Source organism: Ursus maritimus (genome assembly GCF_017311325.1).
Source record: "Ursus maritimus isolate PB19 chromosome X unlocalized genomic scaffold, ASM1731132v1 scaffold_X1, whole genome shotgun sequence".
Taxonomy (NCBI): Eukaryota; Metazoa; Chordata; class Mammalia; order Carnivora; family Ursidae; genus Ursus; species Ursus maritimus.
Window position 1 is genome coordinate 56,303,380 of NW_024423319.1, and position 25,222 is coordinate 56,328,601.

At 35.5% G+C, this 25,222-nt stretch overlaps 1 protein-coding gene across 1 annotated transcript in view; it reads left to right on the forward strand.

Moving 5' to 3' along the window:
- POF1B (POF1B actin binding protein) overlaps positions 1–25,222 on the forward strand; it is an 86,945-nt gene that overhangs the window by 40,283 nt on the left and 21,440 nt on the right. The window contains exons 6-8 of the mRNA XM_008700619.2: positions 6,994–7,124; positions 20,177–20,204; positions 22,790–22,864. Of these exons, the coding sequence (XP_008698841.2) occupies positions 6,994–7,124; positions 20,177–20,204; positions 22,790–22,864 (234 nt within the window). The remainder of the gene's footprint in view (positions 1–6,993; positions 7,125–20,176; positions 20,205–22,789; positions 22,865–25,222) is intronic.

The following is a 25,222-nucleotide window of genomic DNA, read 5'->3' on the forward strand; positions in this document are numbered from 1 at the left end:
AAAAAAAAAAATCTTTCCAGAATCAGCTAGCATTTGGGATCACTTCTAACCATGTAGGTAGGTGACTTCTTTAAATTCAACAAGTATTTACTGAGCAACTAACTATAGGATGTTCAACCACTATTGTGTTAGATACTATGGGATATAACAAGAAGTATGACTCAGAGTGACGGGAGCTCAGCGATGGCTGCCCTGCCACTGCACAAATGGCTGTTGGGAAGCTGGTGAGCTGTGGGCACTGGGGCCTCCACTGTCTGAGCTGCAGTTCCTGACTCCGGGCTCCTGGTTCTCAGAACTTTTATATTTAAAGTATCCAGAAACGAAAAGAAAGGTAGTGAATGCTGGAAAGATGAGACTGAGTCTTAATGAGGAAGCTTACATTTAAAGGAAGACTCTGAAAGACAACGAAAACTAAGATTGCTGCAAGTTCGAGAACCAGAAAAGGATATCGTTTTACAGATAAAAGAAGATATAAAACAGAGGAGAAATCAGCAATTAACTTGTTTGGCAGAGGAACTAAGGACAGAATGGAAAGAATCACAAACTCAGAAAATAAAGAACTTGGAAAAACTGTATTTGGCAAGCTTAAGAAGTATGGGAGAGGGACACCAACAGGCTAAAGAAAATGAACCTGATTTGAATGCTCTGGCATGGCAGGCAGCATAAAGAAGAAAAAGCAGAAATGAAGCATGAAGAGTCTCTGAAATTACAGAAAAATAAAAAAGAAGAACTAATAAAAAAAAAGTGGTATATAACAGCTGGAAAGGAAACACTGTTGGAAAAGAGAGATCTGCCAAAATTACAAGTCTACCACCACCTCCAACTCTTTTTGAGAACGTTGATCTAAAGAGAACTTCTAATGTGAAAACCAATAGTTCCACTTATCATCAGCTTTGCACTTTGGTGAATAGAGAGATGGGCACAAAGCAGGTGACTGACTTACTGTTGTTCACAATCCTCACTTTATTTCTTTGTTCACTGAAGTGAGTTATATCTATACATGTTCTTTGTGAAAAATTTGAAACTATACACATAAGCATAAACTATAGGAAAAACAACTACAATTCCATCACCAAAATGTAATGTGATTAATCCATTAATTAAGTCATTATAGCCTTTATATATAAACATATACACACACTTTTCAAAACATAATTTTTTATAGGCACTTAATATCTCATCATAGATTTAACCATTGTTCTTTTGTTCTTTTATTTTTGCTTCTGTAAATAATGCAAACATAATAATCTTGTACATTTTTGTTTACAACTCTGAGTTATGTGTGGAGTAGATTCCTAGAAGAGAAATTACTGGTTGCAAACTATATAACATTTGATACAGATACTCAATGTGAATCATTAAATTGCCTTTTAAAAAGTGTTGGCAATATGGGAGAATGGCCATCTTATCATATCCTTATCCATTTCCTTGTATGGGTTATTATGGTTTAGAAATTATTGCCAGTCTCAAGAGTAATAAATGATAATCCTTGTTATTGAAATTGCTATTTCTTTGTAACTGTATTTTAATTTCTTTTCATGTTGGATATATTTGGCTACTAGGAAAACAAACTTCCTCAATATAGCTTTCCAGTTTAGAATGCAGCAAATACACATTTTGGTTAACTGCTTAATGGCAGTTGTTAAAATCACTATTCAGTCAGATCTAAGATGAATATTCTCATCATAGAATTAACTTCTAAGAAATAAGAATAAATCTTGATTTGTTTAAAATCATAAATTATTATTACAACTTCAATATTATTATAACATAGGAACAATAACTTCAGTCTGTGGCTAACTTGCTTTTGTGGTTACTATACTACATTTTGCAGTACTAAATAGATGTTCTCTCTCAAGTAAGATTGATGAAGAAAAACATGTTTTTACCTAGCTGTAGTATAGGGTACCACTGATGGTCTTACAGTAAATTATTAAACTTTTCTCTTTGATAGTAACTGAAACTCTTCAGTTTCTGGTTTGAAGATTGGATCAGTAGTTATAATTTATAAAAACAGTCCCACAAACTAAAACATTCTGATATCTTCTTTATTTGCAACTGTATACCATCACTTAAGAAAAATCTGTCACAGGACACCTGGGTGGCTCAGTCAGTTAGGCGTCTGCCTTCACCTCGGGTCATGATCCCAAGGGACTGGGGCCGAGTTCCACATTGGTCTCCTTGCTCAGTGGGGAGCCTGCTCCTCTCTCTACTTGCCACTTCCCCTGCTTGTGTGCTCTCTTTCTCTGACAAATACATTTTAAAAAATCAGAAAAAAGCAAAATTACCTCTGAATTTTCATCTGCATCTTAAGCTTATATCACATGCACAATAATTTAGCATCTTTTCTGGAGTAGAACAATAGCATCTTTACAGCAGGTATCATAAAAAATACTTGCGCTCTTGGCATACATGGTTGGTGACTTCTTTAGAAGTTTTCTGAAAATAAAATATTTTCATGTGTTCAGTCAGCCTTTTTAACATGTACGAGTGCTATCATGTTTTGCTTGAATATCCTGCTAAAATAGTTCTGAAATCTCTTATATGTCATAAAATTTGTCTTTGGTTGAAGGTTGATCAGCCAGCCTACTATATCCCCACTTAGAGCCAGTTATTCTCTGAATTATGTTTAGCTACATTTAATTTCTAGCACACAACTAATAGAACAGGCTTGCAATTTCTGACTTACTCATGGCCTTCATTGTGTTTGTTCCTTTGTCAATGACAGTTGCATAGCACTTGTTAAAAATGGATTTTTTTTGTCCTAGAAGTATTTTTCCAATCAGATACACTGTATTGTTTGCTGTGAGGTCCAGCAAAGTACACAGGTAAAGCAGAAACAGTTAAATTCATCAGTTTACTCTGCTGTCATATTTAAAAGCATTTCTGTCTGATGTACAAGATGCAGAAGTAGCATACTTAATAATATCACTTACTGTTTTGTGCCCTGCAGATTATAATTCATGGAAAAGTTTTTAGAAACATGTTTTCTAAAAAGAATTTTTGCTTGGGATTCAGTTTTTGCAAATTTCAAAACCTTTTGAGTCAACTACTAAAAATGTAATCTAACAATTATTTCAACCAGATTTTTGTCTCAATTTTTAGTGTCATTAACACAAATCTATAAGGGATTGTCTTCCTAAAGAATTCTTGTAAAATCTTGTTTTGAACTTGGTTGGGCAGTCACTCTAACCCTTTATTTTCTTCATATCTTCTATATACCTCATCATGTTTGGGCTGAATATGTTTATTGTGAATGGTGTATATTTTGAAGTTTTTCCTTCCCTTAAAATTTTGGTATAGCAAAATTGACATTCTGCTATTAATTCACCTTCAAATGATCTGACAAATTTCCAAACAACTTTTTTCTTAAAAATTTCATTGCTTAAATGGAATGAAATATTGTTCCTGAAAGTTATTTCATTTAATTTTATGCATTTTAATTCCCTAAATAAATGTTTTGGAGAGTTAAAAAAAATTATGACTCATTTTTTTTAATAAAGATTTTATTATTTATTTATTTTAGAGAGAGAGAGAGAGAGTGCAGGGGAAGGGGCAGAGGGAGAGGGAAAGGGAGAGAATCTTAAACAGACTCTGAACTGAACATGGAACCTGATGAGGGGGTTCCATCTCATGACCCTGAGATCATGACCTGAGCCAAAACCAAGAGGCAGATGCTTAACTGACTGAGCCACCCAGGTGCCCCTCACTCTTTACTCTTAAAGTTTATTTCTGAAGGGTAAGGAAAGGGACCAAAGAGAAAAAGATTTACATATGTAAAATAATATGAAAACAATTTAATATAATGGAACACAGAGAGCTAAGTTGAATTAGCTTGTTGGCTGGTGTACTTTTAGTTTTCATGCTGGTATTAAATCTTGAGATGGTTTTCAAAGTGTGGGTAAGATTTGGATACACAGCAAGAAGGAGAGAGACTATTCCAAGGAGTGAAAAATGTGAGTAAAGAATAGAGAAAGAAATAACATGATGTGTGCCCAGGACAGTGAAATCCACTATGGCTGGAACAGAGAAAATTTTGGGGAACATAAAGTGTTACTATGTGTTAGCATTTGAAGGTTTTATATTGAATATACACAAGTTAATAATTCTATGACATCAAACATATTATATGTTGATATTGACCTTACCAGTTTATCTACTCATGCCTCTATATAGGAGACTTTACTCTCTTTAGGAGGCAATCATTATTTCTTTCAGAAACCAACTTAAAAGGGTACATAGACAAGATAACATTGTGCTGTATTCACCAAGACTTACAAAACTGTAAAAAAATTTTTTAATGAAAACATAGAGAACCCAGAAATGGACCTTCAGCTCTTTGGGCAACTAATCTTTGATAAAGCAGGAAAAAACATCCAGTGGAAAAAAGACAGTCTCTTCAATAAATGGTGCTGGGAAAATTGGACAGCAACTTGCAAAAGAATGAAACTTGACCACTCTTTCACACCATACACAAAGATAAACTCCAAATGGATGAAAGACCTCGATGTGAGACAGGAATCCATCAAAATCCTAGAGGAGAACATAGGCAGCAACCTCTACGACATCGGCCACAGCAACCTTTTTCATGACACATCTCCAAAGGCAAGAGAAACAAAAGATAAAATGAACTTGTGGGACTTCATCAAGATAAAAAGCTTCTGCACAGCCAAGGAAACAGTAAAAAAAACTAAGAGGCAGCCCACGGAATGGGAGAAGATATTTGCAAATGACACTACAGATAAAGACTGTATCAGGAATCTACTACAAAGAGCTTCTCAAACTCAATACACAAGAAACAAATAAACAAATCAAAATGGGCAGAAGTCTATGAACAGGCACTTTCAATGAAGACATACAAAGGGCCTCAACAGACACATGAAAGAAAAAATGTTCAGAAATCATTGCCATCGGAAATTCAAATCAAAACCACACTGAGATACCCTTATCCTAGTTAGAATGTCAAAAATATGACAAAGCAAGAAACAACAATTGTTGGAGAGATGTGGAGAAAGGATCCCTCCTACATTGTTGGTGGGAATACAACTTGGTACACCACTCTGGAAAACAGTGTGGAGGTCCCTTAAAATCGTAAAAATTGAGCTACCCTATGATCTAGCAGGCGTAGTGAAGAGAAGGGCCATAACTGCACAATGTTCATAACGCAGCATTTTCACAATGCCAAATGTGGAGGAGCTGAGATGCCACCTTCAACAGATGACTGGTTAGGTGTGGTCCATATACTGACAGGTTAATACTCAGCTAGCAGAAGAAGCGTTTTCTCAACATTTGCTGCAACATGGACGGCAGTGGAGGAGATAATGCTAAGTGAAGTAAGTCAAGCAGAGAAAGACAATTATCATATGGTTTCTCTCATCTATGGAACATAAGAAGTTAGAAGATGGGTAGGAGAAGAAAGGGATAAAGAAAGGGGGGTAATCAGAAGGGGGAATGAAGCATGAGAGACTATGGACTCTGAGAAACAAACTGAGGGCTTCAGAGGGGAGGGGGGTGGGGCAATGGGATAGGCTGGTGATGGGTAGTAAGGAGGGCATGTATTGCATGGTGCACTGGGTGTTATACACAACTAATGAATCGTTGAACTTTACATCAAAAACCAGGGATGTACTGTATGGTGACTAACATAATATAAAAAAAAATTGTATCTGAAAAAAAAAGAAAACATGAAGATACTATACTGTAATTTGAATATGACCTTTTCTATTTATCTGTATTTTTTAAAGATTTATTTATTTTGGAGAGACAGAGAGAGAGTGTGTGTGTGAGCATGAGTGGGAGGGGCAGAGGGAGAAGGAGAGAGAATCTCAAGCCGACTGTGCCCTGAGTGTGGAGCCCAAGATAGCACTCGATCTCATGACCCTGAGATCACGACCTGAGTTGAAACCAAGAGTTGGACACTTAACTGATTGTGCCACCCAGGCACCCCAATTTATCTGTATTTTATAAATGACTTACCATATCACAGACATGGTTATGAAAACTCATCTTTGTTTACTTTGCAATATTTGTAAATCTTCTATTTGCCTCAGCATGCATGATTTTTTAGGGTCTACATTCAAAGGACAGGTTGAAAAGGAAGTATTAGTGGTCAAATTTGAGGTCCATTTATCATCTATATACTTAGAAATAAATGTATTTATAAGACACTTATGGTCCCACATGCAATATCAAAGGTAGTATGGAATGCAGTCTAAGTTATTAACCTCCAGGTAGTGTTTTGGAGATGGAACACAAGGTGGTCAACATTTTTGAAAAGATTGGTACCAAATTATATGAAGCCAATAGAATAGGTCTTATTTAAGACACTGTTCATAGTAATTTGTGTTTAGGACTTCCAGTGTCTTTGAAGTGTATGAATTTTCTACATTTGGCCATTAGCTACTCTTTCCCATGTCAGATTGACTATATATTCAGTCCAAATAATAACTGAAGGGAATATAAGAAGAAATACATAAAAACATATTGAACTGAGGTTAATTTAATCTAACTGTAATATATGCTGATAAATTAAGCTGCATTTCACTGAGAAGATGCAAGTCCAAATAAAATTAATTCTTTTATGTCAGTATAATTCAAATAATTCACATGTTCTTTTCCAACAGAGAACAGAAGAGTAAGTCATGTGGTGATAATGGGCAATTTAGAGATTTTGATTCACTCGTTTTACTGTTTTATTTAAATATATAGGTATATATCTCAAGAATTTTTATATAAATTATTAAAGTTTTGCATTCATTAGATCACTTAGATTAGTGAAATAAAATTGAAAATGTTATTGTAATGTTGTTTTTCCTTTAAAATCCTCTCATATTGAAAAATGTATACCTCAGTTGTAAGGAAAATTTAGTGGGTTGACTCATATAATGACTTTGTAATGACTTACTTGTATTCATAGTCTCATTTGACATCAAAACGTCTATCAACTTAGAAATACTTAATGTTGTTTATAATTGTGCTTGATGCTTTCTTCAGGTGATAATTCAAGATGATGGCCCTGAAAAGTTGGACCCCAAATATTTTGGAGAGTTACTTGCTGATCTAAGCTGTAAAAATACAGATCTATATTATTGCTTATTAGAACATTTGCAGAGAATTGGAGGAAGGTACTGTAAATATATAATATCATTTGCCTCGATGTTGTAGCTATCAAACATTTTATGATACTTTGGTATTTTTTAAATGTACTTTATTTTTTAGAGCAATTTTAGGTTCACAGCAAAACTCTAGTACTTCTTTTTTTTTTAAGGTTTTATTTTTAAGTAATCTCTACACCCAACAGGAGGCTCAAACTGACAACCCCAAGATCAAGAGTCACATGCTTCACCGACTGAGCCAGCCAGGTGCCCCAAAACTCTAGTATTTTAATGGGGAAATAGGGTAACTATATGAGCCGATCTGAGCAAATTCTCATTTTCAGAGTTAATGTACTTCATGAAAATCATCAAAAAAGATCACACCAGTCCTTTTAGCATCAGTAAAGAATTCCTCGGACCTTCTTTTGTAACATACTTTGATGACAAATGCAACCTCTTGGACAGGAAGCTCAAAAAAATGCATAGCATACTATGACTTCTTATAAGATATTATACTGATGATATAAAATACAATCCATTGTCAGTACACTACTATTCATCTTCCATTGATTTATGCTCAATGTACAAAGGCCAGAGTTTAATATACATTTAGTGTTATATATTACAAAAAAAGTTATGTATTATTTTAATATATATTATACTACATATAATATATTAAACATAAATTATATATCTGCAAATTAATAGAAATATGAATGTGTATGTTATTAAATAATTATATGTATTTAAATATATATACATAAACAAATTATCAACTATTCATGCATAGATGAGAGCATATTATGTCCTGAAATGAATTCCATAAGCTACATAAGCTACAAAAGTTGCCTTTTGCTACATACTCACATCATATATATGGCCAACTTTCAGACAAATTCTAGGAAAGCTCCACAAATTCAGAAAAATATGTAGGATAAAAGAAAGTTGGTAGATTTTTTTTTAGTTCACACTTCACTAACTGTATTCTTCTACATCTTAAAGATCTTTAATCTCTTATCCGTCTTTTTTCCTCTCCATTTATTACAGTCCTTTCTCTCCATTTTTAGCTCCATCCTCTCTAACTTTTCTCACTTTCATATACATGACTGCAACCATTCCCTTACTATCATCCTCAAGTGCCTTACCTTCTTATCTTATTGTCCCTCCCACTTAGCAAAATTCCAATTCTTGAGTAGCCTAGCTATCTGCTTTATTTATTGTTTCTTTTACCACTCTTTTTACCACTTTGTATCTACTCTGTCCAATACATAACACTCACTACCCCTAGAATTCAGAGGGCTCTGTGAGGGCTGTTTTATATACCCTGGTTTCCTTGGTGTTTAGCATGGTGATTAGTTTAGTGTGGTAAACAGTAAATATGTGTTGGATATATGAAGGCCTTCTTTTTTAAAGTTTTTATTTAAATTCCAGTTAGTTAACACACATTGTAACATTAGTTTCAGGTACACAATATAGTGACTTAACACTTCCTTACATCACCTGGTTCTCATCACAAATGCCCTCCTTAATCCCCATCACCTATTTAACACCCCCCCCACTCACCTCCCTTCTGGTAACCATGTTTGTTCTCTATAGTTAACTTACAAAACTCAACACACAAAAAACAAACAATCCAATTAAAAATGGACAGAAGACAAAGGATACATGTACCCCAATATTTATGGCACCATTATCAACAATAGCCAAACTATAGAGAGAGCCCAAATGTCCATTGACTGATGAATGGATAAAGAAGACATGGTATATATATATATCACTCATAATTGGAATATAAGAAAGAAAACAGATGAACATATAGGAATGGGGGAAAAAGGAGAGAGAGAAATAAGCCATAAGTGACTATAAACAATAGAGAACAAACGGAGTGTTGATGGAGGGAGGTGGGTGAGGGATGGGCTAGATGGGTGATGGGTATTAAAGAAGGCACTTGCTGTGATGAGCACTGGGTGTTGTATGTAAGTGATGAATCGCTGAATTCTACTCCAGAAACCAATGTTGCAGTACATGTTAACTAACAAAATCTAAATTTTAAAAAAATTGGCAGAAGACATGAATAGACATTTTTCCAGAGAAGATATACAGATGGCCAACAGACATATGAAAAGATGCTCAACATCACTGATCACCAGGGAAATGCAAATCAAAACTACACTGAATGCCTTCATTACTGCTACATCCATGCAGTTGAGCACTGTTAGAGAAAAGCACAGGCATTTATTTGAATTGGAGTCATTATAAATGCATGACTTCCATCTTCAATTAGTCCTTCTTCATTGTTTTATTCGAATAAACACCTTTTCTCATTACCCAAACAACTATTTCACACAACCAGCCATTTGCATAAGGTCACTACCTTACAATCTTCCCCCTCACTCTAAATAGTCAATTATTTATTGAGTGTATGTGCCAGAGACACTGTGCTAAGTACTTTTCCTATATTGTCTAATTTGTACAGTAACCCGAGAAAGTTTCAAATGGAGACCCAAAGGGAGTAAGTTATTAACTTAAGGTCACAACAGCTACTAAGTGCTTGAAATGGATTAAACATTTTTGAGTATTTTTTTTACCTATAAACTGTGACTCAGCTTTTCTACAAAGCCTCCCTTATATATTTAGCTTGGTCAAGTGTTCATCTTCAGTGCATTCATCACGCCCCATGAATATTTTTATCAAAGGATCACATTGTAAAATCAAGAGCATAAAGAGACTTAGTCTTAAGTACCCTGATTCTAGATCCAGAGTTCATACCCTGGGCTTGTGTTTCAGCTTTTGTTACATACTTGATGTGTAATGTCAGGCAACTTGTTTATTTTCTCTGTACTTCAGTTTCTTCATCTGTAAAATAGGGATTATAATAACAATACTTATCTCTTAGATTTGTTATAAGCCAAAAATGATTTAAGACATACACTTACAAGCAGCATCAGCATCATGTAAGAACTTGGAAATAGTACTACAGAATCAGATACTCAGGGAGTTATACACAACTATTAAATCATTGAACACTGCATCAAAAACTAATGATGTAATGTATGGTGGATAACTTAACACGATAAAAAAAAAAAAGAAACTCAGGGAGTGGGGGCCAGCAACAAACCCTCCAGAGGACTCTGATTTATGTTCAAGTTTGAGAATCACTTACCTAAGACCACAAAGGTAAAAAAATCTGGGAATAGAGCCCATATTTTGAGGACATTTTCTCCTTAGGCAAATCACTTAACCTTTCAGTATTAGATATATATCTCCAAATTATTTAAGATAATGAAGACAAATTGAAGAAATTATCATTTTTTGAGCCGTCAAATATGAAAAGTTCACAGTATTTAGACTGGTTTGACATCGTTCAAATTTTGTCTAGGAACAATTATGTTTATATGAAGTAAGACAGTATTTGTCTTTTATATTGCCCCAAAATAGTTCAGAGCACATGGATTTGACAAAGTTGCTACTCAATAAAGGGTTATAGAATGAGAGTTAAGTATATTCCAAATTTATTAGTTCACACTAACTAGAAGTAGATAAAGTAACTGAGCAAAGGATGTTACATTATTTCATAATGATTACCCCAGTAAAGGTGTAATTCGTGGTTTGGGAACAACTCTTTCGTTGAAGGGTTTTGATAAATTTACATGTATGACTTGAAGATGTGATTAAGCAATACAAAGCCTTGAATTTAATTCTTAGAGTACCTAAAATACTACATACACCAAAGAGATAGAAAGGTAGTGTCTCCACATTAATAAACACTCCACAGTGGAGAGGGTCTTTTAAAATTTTGGTGATTAAGACTTTCTGTTAGAAGGTTGTCAGTTTATTTCTCCTTATTCTTTCCCTCTTTTCCAACTTTCATTCTTTTTGTTTTGTTTTTCCTTATTATATTCCTTCCTTCCTAGGAGGTGAGATTACATATAGTAAGTGCCACTGTTTTTAAAAAATGTTTAAAGTTTTTATTTAAATTCCAGTTAGTTAACATACAGTGTAATATTAGTTTCAGGTGTACAATATAATGATTGAACACTTCCATACAACCCTTGTGCTCATCATAACAAATGGACTCCTTAATCTTTATCACCTATTAACCCATCCCCCCACCTCCCCTCTGGTAACAATCAGTTTGTTCTCTATAATTAAGAGTCTGTTTCTTGTTTTGCCTCTCTCTCTGTCTCCATGCTCTTTTGTTTTGTTTCTTAAATTCCACTATGAGTCATATGGTATTTGTCTTTCTCTGACTTATTTCCCTTAGTATAATACGCTCTAGCTCCACCAATGTCATTGCAAATGTCAAGATTCCGTTCTTTTTTATGGCTGAGTAATATTTCATTTTATATATACCACCTCTTCTTTATCCATTCATCAGTTGATGGACACTTGGGCTGTTTCCATAGTTTGGCTATTGTAAATAATGCTTCTATAAACATCAGAGTGTCTGTATCCCTTTGAATTAGTATTTTTGTATTCGTTGGGTCAATACTTAGTCACACAATTGCTGGATCCTAGAGTTCTATTTTTAACTTTTTGAGGAATCTCCATACTGTTTTCCAGAGTGTCTGTGCCAGTTTGCATTCCCACCAACAGTATAAGAGGGTTCCCCTTTCTCCACACCCTTATCATAACAACTGTTGTTTCTTGTGTTGATTTTTTTTTTAAGATTTTATTTATTTATTTGACAGAGACAGCCAGCGAGAGAGGGAACACAAGCAGGGGGAGTGGGAGAGGAAGAAGCAGGCTTCCAGCGGAGGAGCCTGATGTGGGGCTCGATCCCATAATGCCGGGATCACGCCCTGAGTCGAAGGCAGACACTTAATGACTGCGCTACCCAGGCGCCCCTCTTGTGTTGATTTTAGCCACATCTTTTCATGTGTCTGTTGGATATCTCTGTCTTGGGAAAATGTCTAGTCATGTCTTCTGCCCATTTTTATTTTTTTAAAATTTTTATTTAAATTCTAGTTAGTTTGGGTGCCTGGGTGGCTCAGTCAGTTAAGTGTCTGCCTTCAGCTCAGATCATGATCCTAGGGTCCTGAGATCAAGCCCCACATCAGGCTCCCTCCTCAGCGGGGAGTCTGCTTCTCTCTCTGCCCCTCCCCCAGCTTGCAGTCTCTCTATCTCTCTCTTGCTCACTCTCTTTCAAATAAATAAAGAAAATATTTAAAAATTAAATTCTAGTTAGTTAACATAGAGTGCAATATTGGTTTCAGGAGTAGATTTCAGTGATTCATCACTTACATACAACACCCAGTGCTCATCATAGCAAGTGCCCTCCTTAATACCCCTCACCTATCTAGCCCACACCCCGCCCATCTCCCTCCATCAACCTTCAGCTTGTTCTCTGTCTCTAAGAGTCTCTTATGGTTTGTTCCCCTTTCTTTTTCTCCCCCTCCCATACGTTCATCTTTTTGTTTCTTAAATTCCACAAAGACATGGTATTTGTCTTTCTCTGACTTATTTCGCTTAGCATAATATATTCTAGCTCCATCCACATCATTGCAAATGGCAAGTTTTCATTCTCTTTGATGGCTGATTCATAAGTTCTTTGCATATTTTGGGTACTAAACCTTTATCAGATGTGTCATTTGCAAATATCTTCTCCAGTTCTGTAGGTTGCCTTTTATTTTGTTGATTGCTTTCTTTGCTTTGCAGAATCATTTTATTTTGATTAAACCCAAATAGTTCAATTAAAAAATAATTCAATTTTGCTTTTTAAAAAAATTTTAATTATGTTAGTCACCGTACAGTAGTACATCATAAGTTTTTGATGTAGTGTTCCATGATTCACTGGAACACCCAGTGCTCCATGCAATATGTGCCCTCCTTAATACCCATCACCTGCCTAGCCCAATCCCCCACCCCCCTCTCCTCTGAAACCCTCAGTTTGTTTCCCAGAGTCCATAGTCTCTCGTGGTTCATTCCCCCTTCTGTTTACCCCCCTTCATTCTTCCCTTCCTTCTCCTACTGATCTCCCTGCTATTCCTTATGTTCCACAAATGAGTGAAACCATATGATAATTGTCTTTTTCTGCTTGACTTACTTCACTTAGCATAATCTCCTCCAGTCCTGTCCATGTTGCTGCAAATGTGGGGTGATCGTTCTTTCTGATGGCTGAGTAATATTCCATTGTATATATGGACCACATCAATTTTGCTTTTCTTTCTCTTGCTTTGGAAGACATTTCTAGAAAGAAGTTGCCATGGGTGACGTCAAAGAGGTTACCTGTGTTCTCCTCTAGGATTTTTATGGTTTCAGGTCTCACATTTAGGTCTTTAATCCATTTTGAATTTCTTTTTGTGGTTGGTGTAAGAAAGTGATCTAGTTTCATTCATTTGTATGATGTTGTCCAGTTTTCCCAACACCATTTTTTGAAGAGACTGTCTTATCTCCCATTGGATATTCTTTCCTGCTATGTTGAAGATTAATTAACCATATAGCTGAGGGTTCATTTCTGGGTTTTCTATTCTCTTCTATTGATCTGTTTGTCTATTTTTGTGCCAGTACCATACTGTTTTGATCACTACAGCCTGGTAATATAACTTCAAGTCCAGAATTGTGATGCCTCCAGCTTTGCTTTTCTTTTTCAAGATTGCTTTGGCTATTCAGGATCTTTTCTGGTTCCATACAAATTATAGGATTGTTTGTTCCAGCTCTGTGAAAAATATTGATGGTATTTTGATAGGGATTGCATTGTATATGCAGATTGCTTTGGGTACCATAGACATTTTAGCAATATTTGTTCTTCCAGTCCATGAGAATGAAAAGTATTTCCATTTTCTTGTGTCCTTTGTAATTTCTTTCATCAGTGTTTTACAGTTTTCAGAGTCTAGGTCTTTCACCTCTTTGGTTAGATATCTTACTTTTTTTGGCAGAGTTGTAAATGGGATTGATTCCTTGATTTCTTTTTTGGCTGCTTCATTACTGTTGTATAGAAATGCAACAGATTTCTGTATGATGATTTTGTGTCCTGCAAGTTTACTGAATTCCTGTATCAGCTCTAGGAGATTTTGGTGGGGTCTTTTGGGTTTTCTATATATTGTATCATGTCATCTGCAAATAGCGAGAGTTTGACTTCTTCCTTGCTGATTTGGATGCCTTTTATTTATTTTCCTTCTCTGATTGCTGTGACTAGAACTTCCAGTACTATGTTAAATAACAGCAGTGAGAGTGAATATCTCTGTCTTGTTCCGACCTTAGGGAAAATGCTCCGTTTTTTCCCTACTGAGGATATTAGCTGTGGGTTTTCATATACGACCTTTGTTTTGTTGAGGGTATGTTCCCTCTAAACTTTGTTGAGGGTTTTTATCATGAATGGATGTTATACTTTGTCAGATGCTTTCTTTGCATATGTTTAAATGATCATGTGATTCTTATCCTTTCTCTTATTAATGTGGTGTATCATGTTGATTGATTTGTGAATATTGAACCACCCTTGCAACCTAGGAATAAATCTCACTTGATTATGGTGAATGTTTTTTAATGTATTGTTGGATTTGGTTTGCTAGTATTTTATTGAGAATTTTTGTATCCATATGTTCATCAGGGATATTGGCCTGTATTTCTCTCTCTCTCTCTCTCTCTCTCTCTCTCTCTCTCTCTTTTGTGGAGTCTTTATCTGGTTTTGGTATCAGGGTAATGCTGGCCTCATAGAATGAATTTGCAAGTTTTCTTTCCTTTTCTATTTCATGCAATATTTGAGAAGAATAGGTATTAGCTCTTCTTTAAGTGTATGGTAGAATTTTCCTGTGAAGCCATCTGGCCCTGGACTTTTGTTTGTTGGGAGTTTTTTGTTTTGTGATTCAATTTCTTTGCTGGTTATTGGTCTGTTCAAATTTTTTATTCTTTCCTGTTTCAGTTATGGTAATTTATATCTTTCTAGGAATTTATCCATTTCTTCCAGGTTGTCCAATTTCTTGGCATATGGCTTGGCATATGGCTTTTCATAATATTCCTATAATTTTTGCATTACTGTGGTGTCAGCTGTTATTCCTCCTGTCTTATAATTTTATTTATTAGGGTGCTTTCTCTTTTCTTTTTGATAATTATGACTACAGGTTTATCAATTTTATTATTTTTTTTGAGGAATCATTTCCTGTTTTCATTGATTTTTTTCTATTGTTTTTTCCCCCCTGTATCATTTATTTCTGCTGTAATCTGCATTATTTCCTTTCTTTTTTGTAGCTCCTTTAGGTGTAAGTTTAGGTTGTTTATTTGAGATTTTTCTTACTTCTTGAGGTAGGCCTGTATTGCTATATATTTCCCTTTTAGGGATCACTTTTGCTGCATCCCAAAGGTTTTGGACAATTTTGTTTTCATTTTCATTTGTTTCCATGTATCTTTTATTTTTTCTTTGATTTCCTGTTTGTTTGATTCATTTTTTAGTAACATGTTGCTTAAGCTCCATGTATTTGTGGTCTTTCCAAGTTTTTTCTTGTGGTTGATGTCTTTTTCATAATGCTATGGTCAGAAAAGGTACATAGTATGATTTCAAATTTATGTATTTGTTGAGACCAGTTTTGTGACCTAATATGTGGTCTATTCTAGAGAATGTCCTATGCGCACTTGAAAAGAATGTACATTCTCTTGTTTTAGGGTGGAATGTTCTGAACATATCTGTTAAGTCCATCTGGTCCAGTGTGTCATTCAAAGCCATTGTTTCCTTGTTGACTTTTTGTTTGGCTGATCTGTCCATTGACGTAAGTGGGGTGTTAAAGTCCCCTACTATTATTGTATAATTATCCTTTAGTTCCTTTATGTTTGTTATTTTGTGCTTTATGTATTCAGGTGCTCCCATGTTGGGTGCATAAATATTTACAATTATTATATCTTCTTGTTGGATTTTTCCTGTTTACCATTATATAGCCCTTGTTTGCACTTCTTACAGTCCTTGTTTTAAAGTCTAGTTTGTGTGATATATGTATTGTTCTTCAGGCTACCTTTGACATCCATTTGCATGATAAATGTTTCTCCATCCCTTCACTTTCGATGTGCAGGTGCTTTTAGGTCTAAAATAGGTCTCTTGTAGGCAGTGTATAGATGGGTCTTATTTTTTAATCCTTTCTGATACCCTATGTCTTTTGATTGGAGCATTCAGTCCATTTACGTTCAAAATAATTATTTGTTTATTTGTTTATTACTTTTTTGTCATTGTTTCTGGAGATTTTCTCTGATCCTTCCTTGCCTTTGTCATTGTTAGTCTCTCCTTTGCACTCAGAGTCCCCTTGAATACTTGTTGCAGAGCTGGTTTAGTGATCATGAACTCCTTTAGGTTGTGTTTTTTTGTTTCTTTTTTTTTGGTCTTTTTTTGTTTGTTTGTTTTTTGTTTTTTGTTGTTGTTGTTGGGGAAAGTATCTTTCTTATTCTGCATGTTAGCCTTGCTGGATAGAGTATTCTTGACTGCAGATTTTTCCATTCAGCACTTTGAATATATCATGCCATTTCCATCTGGCTTGCCAAGTTTCTGTTGAGAAATCTGCAGCTAGATTTGTGGGTCTTCCCTTGTTTATTAAGGACTTCCGTCTTGCTGCTTTTAAGATTTTTTTTCACTGTATTTTGCAAATTTAATTACAATGTCTTGTTGTGGGCCTGGTTTTATTGATTTTGACGGGCATTTTCTGTGCCTCTTGGATCTGGATGTCTGTTTCTTTCTGCTGATCAGGGAAATTTTTAGCTATTATTTCTTCAAATAAATTTTCTGCCCCCTTTTCTCTCTCTTTTTCTTCTGTGACTCCTGTAATATGAATGTTATTACATTTGATGGAGTCATTGAGCTCCCTACATCTATTCTCATATTCAATTAATTCTTCTTTCTCTCTTTTATTCAGCTTCTTTTTCCCCCATTATTTTTTCTTCTATATCACTAATTCATTCCTCTGCTTCTTCCAGACTGCTGTTGATTGCATCAAGTTTGTTTCCAATCTCCTTTATTGCATTATTCATCTCTGACTGATTCTTTTTTAACTCTTTTATCTCTGTGGTAGGGGGTCTCGCTGATGCCTTGTATTCTTTTCTGAAGCCCAGTGACTATCCTTATGATTGTTGCTTTAACTTCTCCATCAGGCATGTTACTTTTATCTGTTTCACTTAGATCTATTGCTGTGGCTGTGGCCTTATCTTGTTCTTTCATTTGAGATAAGTTTCTCTGTCTTGGCATTTTGTCTTAGTGTCTGCCTTCTTCATGTTAGAAAAGCCAGTTATGTCTCCTGCTCCTAAAATTAATGGCCTTATGAAAAAGAGGTTTTCTAGTGCCCAAGGCCTGGCACTTCAGGGAGTGTCTCTGAAGTGTACTCTGCTGTGATATTTTGGCTATGGTATCTTTCAGGCCTGTCATCTTCATAGGCTCTTCTTGCCTGCTGTGGGCAGTGTTTGGTACCTGGCCTGAATATGGTGACTTTTTACTCAGTGTGATCTGGTCTGATTATGAAGTGAGACCTGACACCAACTCTACCAGGACTGAGGCCCTGCAGATTTCTTGTTAGGAGATGTGGTGTGAGCAGTGGTTTAGGCTGGTCTTCTGGAGGAGGGGCCCACTGTGCTGGTACTGAGGTATGCTTGACTTAGAAAGGCAGTCCCACCAAAGTGCAGGCAGGTAGGTTTGGTATAAGCAAGTTAGGTAACCAGTGTCCTTGCTGAGCTGCTTACTACAGGTGCTTCTCTGTTTATGCCAGAATGGGGGTAGGAAATGGTGCCAACCAGCTCCTTTCTTCCCAGAGAGGCCTCTCTGTGAAAGCTGCCTCTCAGAGATATGCTCTGAGTGGAGTGTATAATCTCCCTGCTGTGTGCCCCAGGCATACTTCAGATCTTTGTTGCCATACCATCTGCCCCCAGGTTGTTTGCCTGCCTTCTCTCCAAGAGCAGAGCAGTGCTCTCAGGGCTCTATCTCAGCTAAACCTGCTGTCCTTTAAAACCAGGCTTTAAGCCCTGCCGGTTGCAAGGTCTGACTAAATTCAGCCCTTCTCATTTTCCAAGCCAATGGCTTTGGGAAAACATTCTTTATGTGGGTTTCCCTGTGTGCTTCTCTCTCTCTCTCTCTCTCTCTCTCTCTCTCTCTCTCTCTCTCTCTCTCTTTCTCACCCTTCTCCATGACCATGGCTCTCCCCTCCACAATACCCAGTTTCTGTTTCTCCCCTAAATCACATCTCCATACTTCCTACCTACTTTGATGTGGCTTCTTGTCTCCCTTTAGTTGTGGTTTGTTCTGTCAGTCTTCAGGTCGATTTCTAGGATGTTTAGGATGATTTGGTAGTAATCTAATTGTGTTCATGGGAATAGAGGAACCTAGGGTCCTCCTACTCTGCTGCCATGTTCCCCTCTTCTCCTGCCACTGTTTCTTCTTCCTCTTTTTCCCCCCATCCCATTGTAATTCTAGCCATCATCCCCTGGTGAGGATGGAGATGTAATCCACATTGATCTCTCCACCTCCTTGCTCTGCTGTCTTTGTTTTCACTCTCTCTTTCCCCCTCCTTTTGTACTCACTTTTCTTCTTTTTCCATGTTACAATTTAGCAATGAGTGAGTGCAGGGTCAGAATTAAGAAAAGTTGTCTCACGAAACCCTCCTGGTTACTTTAAAACATTGCAGTATTAAGTGCTGTTGATTGTTCTTTGCTTTATTTATTTTTTTGTTTTCTTATTTGTAGAAACAAATGACTAGGGACATGTGTACTAGATTGTCTTGGAAAGTGGAATAGTTAATATAAAAGTCCATTAATACTGTGATAATTCCAGTTAATAGTAATGTAAGATGACTAAAACTGCATTGATTCATATTTTTAATTTGTTGTAACTCCCAGTATATGCATGCTGTTACTTTAGTAAAGCATTGAAAAAGTATACGATATTTTATTTATTTGTATTTCTAGGGCCTCCCCACAATTTCTATTTTGGGCAACAAAGGAAATCCCACATACATACATAGAAACAACTGCAAATATGTAGTCATGCCTCAGGAAATTGAATTTTCAGTTATCTTCCTCCACATTAGTTTTTTTAAAACATATGCAAGGTGTTTTGTACAGTGAGTGACCCTCTTATCTCCGTAAGCAATATATTACTCATAAGCACTTACTTAGAAGGTAAAGATAGGAGGTAATGTCCTAACATATCTCTAAAATACTTTTCTCTTATACTGAAGATATGGCACTCATATACCTCTGATTTTTTATGACCATCTTTAAAATATTCTGCCTTGCTGTCAGAACATGTGTACTGTGTTTTTGTTTGAGAAGTATGTTCAACAAATATTTTGTGCCCAGTTCTTCAATTAAGCACAGATGGAGCAAGCAGGCAGAAATAAAGTCCCGTCTCTTGCCTGTGACACTAGAACAGTATCCTTTTCCACCTTCATTATTTCCCAAAGGAGCAAGTTCCAGACTGGTATAATCACTAACAATTCGTTTACGGCATTTGCCTACCTAACGTGACTCCACAAAGGGTCTTCCAACCCTGGTGCCCAAACACTCATTTTGATGTTGGAAGTTCTATTATCCCACTAGAATTTTGGTCATGTTGCTTAAGGCTCTGTCCCTATGTAAACATTCAAATGCCTTTTAAGTTTTGTCACTGCCATATATATTGTAGTGTAGATTGAATGAGTTAACCTTGTCTTGCAAGTTTTGATTTTGATGAAAAGGGTATGAATAACTTGAAGACTCTGTAGAGAGAAGCTGGACTCAGCACTGAAAGTGAGCAATACAGGAGAAAAGGGAGGTGGAAATAGAGAACAACTATTATTGTTATTCATTCATTCAGGTAACATTTATTGCCAGTACCAAGGACTTGTACTTCTATCCATAAATGGACAGGTACTAATGGATGGCAGTAACTGATTTTCTATATTGTTTTGGTTGGTTATTTTGATACCGTCCATTTTTAATAGATTAGCTAGTTCCAGGAAAATTATCTTTATTTTTGTCAAATTCCATTTTAGTTAGTTTAAAATTTATTTGAATTATAAATTGAAATGTTACTATTATGATATATCAAAAAGTAAGATAAATTAATTTGAACACTAGCATTTATATATGATCATTATATACGTTTTCTTAAGGTTGTCTATCTTTTTTTTTCACTCTTACAGCAAGGAAGACTTTGAGTCTACAAATGAGGTAAGTGCAGAAATAGTTGAAAATCAAATATACTAGACAACAAAGCAGATTCTGATATTTTCACTAATGATACTGTTTTAGTTTGGTAACTTTGTTAGACTAGAAGCACAGATTAGTGAAAGACATGATGATTATTTTGCCTTTAAAATGATAAAACTATTTACATATTTGTAATAGCTATAAAAAGTAATAATCATCGGGGTGCCTGGGTGGCTCAGTTGGTTCAACTTTGAACTCTTGATTTCAGCTCAGATCATGATCTTAGGATTGTGGAATTGAGAGCCACGTTGGGCTCCGTGCTCAGTGTGATGTCTGCTTGAGATTCTTTCTCTCCCTCTCCCTCTTCCCCTCCCCCCACTGTCTTCCTCTCACTCTTTAAAATAAATAAATAGATAAAATCTTTAAAATAATAATAATAAAAGTAATAATTATTCATGCAAAAATGTTTTATCAGCTGTTATTTAGATTCAATTTGTCTTTGCTTATCAAAACATTGAAAATTTCATTGACCAAATACTCTTTGCTTTAGAAAAGTGAAACCTACATTAACTACATAAATAGCAAAATTAGTTTTAGTGTACTTTGAAGACTTATATGACCCATGCCAAATAGCAACTTAAAGTACATTTTTTTCAAGTATTATATATGGACATTTTGTTAATAATTACTTTTAATGGAATAAGTCATCAAATAGAGAAAACTGATTTCAAAATAAAAGAGCACAGTGGCCTCTTTTATGTTATTTTTTCTTTATTTCCAATGTATTAATACACTGTATCCATTACAATAATTCAGAAAGCCCTAAATTGCTGTTAAGAAGTACTAACTTCAGTTCAGCTTCTCACTTAAAATTAGCAGAAGCTTCTCACCAGAGGGGAGGTCAGTAGGGGTGATGGATAAAACAGATAAAGGGGCTTAAGAGTACACTTAATTTGATAAGCACTGAGAAATGTATACAGTTGTTGAATCATTATATTGTACACCTGAAACTAATATAACTGCATGTTAATTATACTCGAATGAAAAAAAAAGACAATGGTGCTTGGTGGGCTAGGCAAGGGATTTGTGGAGATAAGTGTCTGGCTGTGATACCTGAGCTTCGGTACTTGGCTATCTTTTTTTAAATACTTATTATTTATTTATTTATTTATTTATTTATTTATTTATTTATTTGAGAGAGAGCATTGTATGAGTGGGGGTGGGGGCAGAGGGAGAGGGAAAGAGAGAATCTTAAGCAGGCTCCACACTCAGCACTGAAACCAAGGTGGGGCTTGATCCCAGGACCCTGAGATCATGACTTGAGCCAAAATCAAGAGTCAGACACTTAACTGACTGAGCCACCCAGGTACCCAGTTCTCTGAGTTTTTATAAGGACATCATCCTTCTATGGTTTGGGGAAGGGATACTGAAGTCAGAGGTAGTGGATGGTATTGTCTTGCAAAATCCATAGAGAAAGGCCACCCCCTGTGGAAGAGGGCAAGATATGCTCTGAAGAAGTGGATTCTTGGTCAGTCATCCAAGGAGGAGGGTCTTGGCAGGTGAGAGGGGAAGACCCTGACTCTATTAGAATCTCCCTCTCTTGGATCTAGACCTCACAAAGGGAACTGTATGTATATGAGCTTCGGGATGAGGGCAATAAGATGATGTGGAAGACAGAATAATGACCCCCCAAAGATGTCCACATCCTAATCCCTAAAACCTTTGAATATGTTACCTTAACATGGCAAAGGGACTTTGCAAATGTGACTAAGTTAAGGATCTTAAAGTAAGGAGATTATCCTGGAATATGTGGGTGGATCCCAATATAATCACTAAAAGTCCTTAAAAGAGGGAGGCAGGAGGTCAGAGTTAGATCTGCCAGGAGAAGCTGAGGTTGGAGTGATGAGGCCACCAGCCAAGGAATTTAGGCAGCCTGTAGAAACAAAAAAAAAAATGCAATGAAATAGATTCTCCCCTAGAGCCCACTAAAAGAATGCGGTCCTGCTGACACATTAATTTTAGCCCACTGACTTCCAATCTCTAGAACTATGAGATAATAAATTTGTGGTTCTTTAAGCCAAAAAAAATAGCTAAAGCATCTCAGTGTTGTTGCAACATCTAAATTTTTCAGAAGTTATCACAGCTCAGTGTAAATCCTCAATAATCCCTTAATTTTATTTCCCCAAATTTTTATTATTTAAAAAAATCAGCCTTTAAAATGTCATATTTATTATTCAACAAAGCTTCCAGTTGTTGAAAGACTGAAATAAAGTGTTTAATGGGATTTGAGAACCATCTTCTTGTTTTTTAAATTGCTCTTTTAAAAATGTAGAAATGGGACATCTGGTTGTTTGCACAAAGCTTTTCCCTAAAATACCTGGAATTCAAGGTTCTTTCCGTAGTGTATACGGTATAATCAATTTTTTAAAAGTAAGAACTGATAAGGCTAGAAGTGAAGTTGATAGCAACTATTGCCCAGAAAGCAAAATAATCTTTTGATGTTCCTAAAAATAGGCTCTGCTGCACAGAAGTCTGTGAACTGCTGACCGTAAGATTATAATACTAATATGTATCTGTTAAATGGATAACCTTCTCTTTTCTTACAGTCAGAAGACATTGAATCCTTGATTCCTAAAGGATTGTCAGAGTTTACGAAACAGCAAATTCGCTATATTCTGCAGGTGAGGTGGGGTCAAGAGTGGGTGTGATATCAATGACAAACCACTAGCCAAGCATGCTTCCCTTGATTAAGAACAGAAAGTTCTAAATAAAAATCCTGTTCCACAAGAGTCGATTATACTTTGATTAAACAAGTGTTGCATTATAGTTTGTTCAGACTTTCACTTATATTGAATAACTAGCATTCAGGTAAGCATTCTAGAAATATTGTTCCCTGCTGTTGAATGGCCTTATTCTTTCCTCACTGCTATAGCACAACTTGACCTAATTTATAGCTTTGCCCTCATCGTCTCCATTTTCCATTCTACCCCTCACCCCACTCTTTGCAGTAAGAGATGGGAGAGGCCAATGCCTTGCTTTTTCTGATTTGTAGAATGATAGAGACTACTGGGGCAATAAATTCCCCAACAATGAAGGGAGAAACAGAAGAAGATAGATGCTAAGGGAATATGGCTAAAGAGTACATCTTCTTTCAAGAAAGAATTGTAAAAATAATCTAGCTCTGTTTAAGTGAGACCAATTTCTAAATTATTGGTCTTAAATCTTTGTTGGTCATCCAAATATTGGACCTGATGTCATTTTTGTGAAATTTAAATAAAATATTTTTAGTGGCACACAGTGTATATTATAAAAAGACAGTGGTGTAGGAAATACATATGCTTTGCAGAATCTAAATCTCAGAGATATCCTTGATGTTATGTTGGGTGGTGGGATGTCAATTGAAAGTGCATTCCAGGCTTATTTCTTTGAAAAACTCTTTCAGAGGATTTTTGCATCAAAGTTCATGAGAAACATTGGTCTATAGTTTTCTTGTATTCTCTGGTTTTGATATCAGGAGAATACTAGCTTCATAAAATGAATTGGGAAGTGTTTCTTCTTTTCTATTTTCTAGAAGAGAATGTATAGACTTGGTATTAACCCTTCTTTAAACATTTGGTAAAATCCTTCAGTAAAAATATCTGGGCCTGGAGATTTGTTTTTTTGGGAGTTTAAAAAAAATTCCAAATTCAACTCCTTAATAGTTATAGGTTTATTCAAACGATCTGTTTCATATTGGGTGAGTTGTGGTAACTTGTATTTTTCAAGGAAGTATTCTATTTCATCTAAATTGTCAAATTTATAGCATATGGTTGTTCATAGTATCCCCTTATTATCTTTTTTGATGGCTGCAGGGTTTGTATTACTATTCCCTATTTAATTCTTGATACTAGTTGTTTGTATCTTCTTTTTTCTTTTTCAGTCTTGTTGGAGGTTTATTAATTTTGTCCATTTTTTTCAAAGAACTAGACTTCAGTTTTATGGATCTTCTCTATTATTTTCCTGTTTACACTTCCACTAATTTTTACCCTTGTCTATATTATTTCCTTCCTTTGCTTGCTTTTGATATGTTGTTCTCTTCTTTGGTTTCTTGATATAGAAAGTTAGGTTATTGATTTGAGACCGTTTCTATTTTCTAATGTAAGCATTTAGTGCTATAAATTTCCTTTGAAATGCCTTTAGCTGTGTCCCACAAATTATGATATGATTTTCATTTTCTTTCAGTTCTATGTACTTTTTAGCTCCCTTTAGACTTCTTCTTTGACCTGTGGATTATTTAGAAGTATATTATTTAATTTCAGAGTGTTTAGAGATATTCCTGTTTTCTTTCTAGTACTGATTTCTAGTTTGATTCCACTGTGGTGAGAGAACATACTTCATATGGGATTAATTTTTTTTGAAATGGTTAAGTTTTGTTTTATGGTCAAGGATATAGTCTATTTTGGTTTATGTTCAATGGGCACAGGAAAGGATTAGATACTTTGCTTGATGGGGTTGTTGAGTTCTTCTATATTCTTGCTCATTTTCTGCCAGGTAGTTCTTATCAGTTGCTGAGAGAGGCATATGGAAATCTTCAGTTATAATTGTGGATTTGTCTTTTTTCCTTTCACTTCTATCAGTTTTTGCAGTTCTAAACATTTTGTAGCTCTATTGTCTGGTGCAAAAACGTTTAGATTGTTATGTCTTCTTGGTGGATTGACCCTTTTATCATTATGTAATGGTCCCTCTTTGTCCTTGGTAATTTTCTTTGCTCTAAAGTCATTTTTATCTAATATCAATATAGCACTCTGGCTTTATTTTGTTAATGTTTTGCCTGGCATATCTTTTTTCCCCAACCTTTTATTTTCATTATGTATTTTTAAATTTCCATTATATTTGAAGTTAGCTTCTTATAGAAAACATGTAGTTAGATCAAACTTTTTTCACTCTGTAAATCTCTGTTTTTAATTGGTGTATTTAGACCAAGTTGTAATTATTGATACATTAGAGTTTAGCTCTGCTATTTTTACTTTTTGTTTTCTGTTTGTTCTGTTTTTTTTTTT